Here is a 6,000-nt window from a genome sequence, read left to right on the forward strand (position 1 = left end):
CTGTAATATCACAGATAACTTCAATTTTTGTAGAGGGCAGTGTGAATATTAAGCATTATACATTTGCTGCACAATCTGTCTCCATATTGAGCAAGCAGATGGGGCATAGGACTTTTTCATTTCTCCTATTAGCTAGGCAAGCTGCTGTGCTTTCACATCACTGTAGAGCATACCAGAATTTGGACCATAGTCCATCACTGGAAATGCTGTGATGCCTTCTGCATCTAATGTGCTTCTCTCCTGCCTTTCTTCAGTTACATCGGGGACCGTGGGACCAGTAACATGGCCCTGGTGGAGGTGGAGATGCTGTCAGGGTTCATTGCTATGAAGAGGTCTGTGAATGCGGTAAGACTTTTTCCTCTGTCCTCCTCTGAAGATAAGATCTACTTTCCAGATGTAACTCAGCCAGAAATATCCAAACCTCTAAGAACTGCTCAAATACGGTAGCTACTGTGAGGTTATCTTAATATAAGATAACTAGATGAACCAAGTGCAGATATAGGGTACTATTTCACAAGGTAACTTTCTGCTTACTGAACTGATTGTGCAGTTTTGTCATGTCCAGTAGTGAAGGTCACGTATGAGGAAAGAAGTTAGAAACGAGCTGAAGAACACCTACTTAGAACCATTTGGGATGCACTGAAACTCCTCTCGGTTACCAGTGCTATTTTATTTGGAGGGATACTCCATAAATAATCGTTAAATCTCATTGAGTTGCTTAATGACTTGCTTCAGTGTTCCAGGAAATAGTTAAAAGATCCATCGTATTTTCCTATTAAAGGGCTTTACCTTTTCTACAAGTGCTGAAAGTAGGATCACAGCTCAAGGACGTTAGTTCCAAATCTGAGAAAGTCTTTTCTAAGGCTCTGTGTGCTCCCAGCAAATATCAATGCCCTTATAGTTAGGAAATGCAGGCCTTCCCTTATCTAGGCTAAGTGCCATAATTAGCAGTGGTACACTGACAAATATCAAAGTATGTGTGAAATAACAGGCAAGTCCAATGAGCTGATGCTAACCAAACATCTCTTGTTTTCCAACATAGCTGGAGAAGGTACTCTTTGTGAAAAAGACAGAGATAAAAACAGACAGAGTCACAATCTACTTGGAAGAGGTAAGAGGAAGACTACAGGGATCTGCTCATTCAAGTAGTATTCAAGCAGTACTGCTGCAACAGCAGAACTTTGTCTTGGGTCTCTCATAGTAGCAGCAGCAGTGTTTTGTGTTGGGACTTTTAGAGATCAGAAATACAAATCTCTAGGCTGGTCAAGCAAGTCAAAATTTTGACAAAAGAGGAAGGGGCCAGGGGGGGAGAACATTTAAAGGTGAATAAAGAAATCTCTGATGCAGGGGGAATAAAGTTGGGATGCAGATGACTTTGAGACAGTCAGTGCATTTCTGATCCTTTCTGTTCTTCCCTCCAGCTGGATAAGACTTCTCTGAAGCTTAACATCTCAGTGGAACAAGATATTGAAGTACAGAACCTGAAACCAGCAACAGTGCATGTCTATGACTACTATAAGCCAGGTGAGATTTCAGTGGCATAGGCAGAGGGTCACTATCTTACCCCCCGCTCATATCCTTTATAACCCTTACTCAGTGCACTTCTTCCAGCAACTCTGATCTTGGGTTTCCTCTGTACAGAATTTCTACATTCATGTTGCAGAATCATTTGCTTTTCTCTCCCTGTACATTTCTTGGGATGAGACTGATGGACACTGCCGTTATCTTTTGGTGTACATGTATTCAAAATTACAGTGTTTTTTGACTTGCTCTAACTTCAGGCTAGGTCTCTGCAGAAAGAAAACTTCTTTGTCAATTTAACAGGTCTTCTCCTTCTTCGTAGCTCTCTTGAAAATATTTAGGCATTTGTTTAAAATCAGTGTAACATGCTGCCACCCTGACCCATCGTAAGGCAGAATTTAGTTCTATGCTTTTCAGATACAGTGTAATAATCCTGCTACCCACTGGGTGCTGTCACATCTGAGAAGATATTAAGAAAATAATTTCTTATCCTTTAAAGCTCTAAATGAACTATTAGCACACACAAATCTTGGTGTTATTGTGAGCCACTCTCTGATTATTCCATGACCAGTATGAGGCGAAACAGCAGACGTAACAATAAGAATTATTAAAAAAGAATATGAGAGCAAAATGTGAAAGGTAGCACTGGAGATTTAGAAAGCTGCACTGTAGGTCTACATGTTGTATACTGATTTATTTATTTATTTATTTATTTTTCCCCCTCCCACGCTATGTCAAGAGGAGGAGAATTCTTAATCCTGCCTTTACAGACCTAAATACTGTCACCTGATATGCTCTCTTTGCTATCCCATCCTCTACCAGAAGTTTTGTGCTTAATATGTACACTTTAAAAACTGTTATATGACAAGAGATTACCAATTATCAGTAAAAAATGAGGCTTCCAGGAAAGCCTACTGAAAGGTTTTCTGTTTAAAAAAACGTTCTTCTATTAGAAGGCATCACACTGTGTAATAGTACCTTTTATAGCTGGAGTGGACATGTGTGAAGGAAAATTCTAGAAATTTTTTGTTCCTGTATTCACAACCTGAAAAATTAAGGTAGTGGGATGGTTGTGTTAAAGGAAAAAGCTTGGCATTATCTTACCATGTAGTTCTGCAGCTCACCATACATTCTTTTTTTTTTTGTTCCTACAGATGACCGCACAGCAAGAGAATACAATTCCCCTTGCAGTTCAGGTTAGTGTTAATAGGCTTTCAAGATGGGAACAGATGAAATAGTAGGATCAGAAAACTGGCTGTAAGCAAGCAAAGCAGCCTGAAACCACCTCTGTTCTGTATTTAATTCCATCAAGTGCTAGATGGACTGCACGTTGAATTGAAATCTACTGTATTAGTTGTGGACACTGATGTCAGTGTAGACCAGGGTCTGAACATACCATAGAGAGTTTAAAGGATCCATTTTTATTCCATTTCCATATATCCCTCACGTGTGCAGTCCTCACAGTATCCCAAATCTGAATGCAACTGGAAATGCCTATGTCAATGACAAAAATATGTTGCAATTCATTCCCTATGACCTCTTGGCCCTTTGACTTGTTCCTAAAAATTCATTACTCACTGTGCCTTTTCCTGTTCTTTCTTTCTGCAGATGTCTAGATGGATTCCTACCAGAACTCCATGGCTCTGGAACCAGCAATCTGAGTTTCCCACTTCCAAAAGGAAAACTTCATTGCTTTGGCTCTACTCTGTGTACTCTGCTGTACACACTTGTGTTCTGTTGGATGCACCCTGTTTCTTCTGATGCCCTAGTTTTTATGTGAAACATGACTTGACGTGCAGTACTTTGGGTTCAAGTGAAATAAAGTACACAGAACTTGAAAAGAATGCAGTGACTTGATAGTTGATGGAATCTGCACGGAGTTCAATGTCTGAAAAACAAGAGAAAGAAACATTTCTTAGGTCATGATTACAAAATTTTCTTTTTGTTGTCATATTGGCTTAAGAATTCCTTTCCTCCCTGAGTCCCATCTCTGGGATACCTTCTCAAATGTTTTAACACAACATTGTGTTTGCAGTCAAACTCCAAGCAAAAAATGTAGTTTTTAACCATGTTCTGGGGTTGCTACATGGCCCTCTGAACCATCTTTCTTTCACAGCTGAAGAGTAAGAACAGGCAAAGGAAAGCCAAAGGAGAACTACTTTGCCAGATCTCCAGACAGTGTCCTATAAAGGGAGGCCATTAGGCCAAAATAATTCTCTCCAAATTCTCTATGTGTTGTGCAGACACTTGTTTGTCTCTAGTTCTTATGTCAAGCTGGAGTATTTTAGAAATTCCATAAGGGTGTGATCCTGCAGATATCTCTTTCAGATCCGAATTCCATTCCTTGGGCTCCAGGATTTTCTCTCAATGCCAACCACTTTCAATGCTACAACCAGCTTGTAGTACCAGGACAACGGTAGTACTGCAGGATGGGATCAAGATCACAATTAAGACCCCGTGGCAAATACTGGTGAATAAGCAGAACTGTACCTGTCCTCAGACTCCTGAATAGGTCCTGAATAAGGAAGGTGAAGAGGGATGAGCACAGAACAATTCCATGCATAGTGTAGTTAGTGTCCTTTTCATTGTCATATCTCCCTCTGAATTGTAGTGGTTCCCTTTTTTTGCTTGCCTTTTTGCATACCCATGCATTGAACAATATATTCAGTGTTAACTACACCTTCTTTACTATCATCTCTTGTATTGTGCACCACTACTCAATGTCGATCTTTTTTGATAAACAATCTGAATTGACTGTCTATCTAGGAGTGATTTATGGAACTGTTTTCCTTTTCCCTCTCTCTTTCTCTCTCTCTCTCTCTCTTTTTTTTTTTTTTTTTTTTTTTAATGCAGGGCCAGTCACTCCCCATGTTGGAACTCTAATTTACATGACTATGCCTCCCACTTCCCACAGAATTAGTTTCAGTTTTCACATTTCAGGGAAATATAAAGTGAAGTAAGTCATGTGACCAGGGTTGTCTGGGGAAGTTCACTCTTTCCGTGAACTACTGTGCTGGGTCTGGCTGGGTCTGGCTTCTTTCCATAGTATTTTCTTCTCCTCCTCTTCTTCTGAGGAAGAGGAGTGAGAGAGCAGTTATGGTGGTTTAGCTGCCCTGTGAGGTAAATTTACCACATCACTGCTTGGATAGTAAATCTGTTTTTTTCTCCAGCCACTCAGAGTATCTGCCCATAAAGCAGGCAGAGCCAGTCCTTCTTCCCCTACTTGTTATTGTTCTGAGTTTTATTTTCCAGTAGGGAGAAGAAAAAAATAAAAATATAAATTCCACAAACATTTGGTGTGAGGCAGAAAACTTGAGAAAGTAATTTTTTTGGCAACTGATACAAAAAGAGGACACGGCTGAGCTCAAAAGGTCAAAAAAAATGAACAAACTGCATGGGGCCTCCAAGCAGCATTCCTCTAATATTGGCCCATCCTGGGAGTCAATAGGTACGGCCCGATGGTGCTCCTTTGCCACTGGATGGGAAAGGACAAGGGAGCAACGTGGGCAGCACAGACTCCCAGTTGCCTTCCTGGCAGGTTTCCTACTCTGGATATTTGGGCTGGACAGAGGAAGATTAGGTAGCATGGTGCTTTTCCCTGGTTGAACTTCAGATAGGAAGTTTGTAAATAAAAATAGAAGATTGTAACACAATGCACTTGGTGCGCACATGTGCCAGGATCTCCTGCCCCTTAATAGACACATGTCAAGGGTCTATTTTTCACCTTCTGTCAAGTAACAGCCATGAAGTTACATCTGAGTAGAAACAAGCCTACCAAGACTCCTCTCCTAATAAAAAGTCTTGCTACCTTGCATCTGGGTGGGGTAGTTAAGTAAGGAAATGAAGTACATGAAATGTGAGTACAAAAAGATGTTTCCGGGCTGTGGTTTCATATCAGATTGGTGTTGTTCAGCTGCACATGAGAGGCTGAGGAAGTTGGTAAAACAGAGGGTTTGAAAAGACCTGCTGCAAGCTTCCTTAAGATAGGAGTCTACAGTAGATGTCAGTGAAGTCTTTGCCTCTTGGAGCAAACACTGGGGACTGTGATAAGTGGCTAGTCTGTGCGGTAGTTGAGTGACCTGAAGCTTGCTCAGTTCTGCTGAGTGTAGAATAGGTGCTCCCTATTCTAGGTGATATCAATTAGAAACACCTTCCTGTGCCAGAAAGAAACTTTCAGTATGTATAAATGAAGGTGGGGTATGAATAACTGGCAGATGGCCAGGAAACTTCCTCTCATCACCTCACCACAGCAGCTTTCACAGTTTGGTTGCCCAGATGGCCTGGAGGCAGTTGAGAAACTTCCTATACCTCCTATAAAGTTCTGCTGCTTCAGACTGAAAAAAAAAAAAAAAAAAAAAAAAAAAAAAAAGCCTGAAAAACACAATACGGCTAACAGGAAATCTGGCAAGTAGCATCTCAGCTACCAAGGGGTTTTTCTGCAAAGCAAAGCTCTTAAAAGGAGTGAGAAACAGCCCCCTT

General features: G+C 40.8%; 1 protein-coding gene across 3 annotated transcripts in view; it reads left to right on the forward strand.

Annotated features, from left to right (window-relative positions):
• The window catches only part of LOC309884351 (alpha-2-macroglobulin-like protein 1), a 29,852-nt gene extending 25,680 nt beyond the window's left edge, over window positions 1-4,172 (forward strand). For all 3 annotated transcript variants that reach the window (XM_082773228.1, XM_082773229.1, XM_082773230.1), the window contains exons 33-37: window positions 255-345; window positions 1,043-1,111; window positions 1,422-1,524; window positions 2,676-2,717; window positions 3,130-4,172. In XM_082773228.1, coding sequence (XP_082629354.1) covers window positions 255-345; window positions 1,043-1,111; window positions 1,422-1,524; window positions 2,676-2,717; window positions 3,130-3,137 — 313 coding nt within the window. In that variant the 3' untranslated portion in view covers window positions 3,138-4,172. The remainder of the gene's footprint in view (window positions 1-254; window positions 346-1,042; window positions 1,112-1,421; window positions 1,525-2,675; window positions 2,718-3,129) is intronic.
• The last annotated feature ends 1,828 nt before the right edge of the window (window positions 4,173-6,000 follow it).

This window comes from Aythya marila (assembly GCF_965140915.1).
Source record: "Aythya marila genome assembly, chromosome: 1".
NCBI classification, from domain to species: Eukaryota; Metazoa; Chordata; class Aves; order Anseriformes; family Anatidae; genus Aythya; species Aythya marila.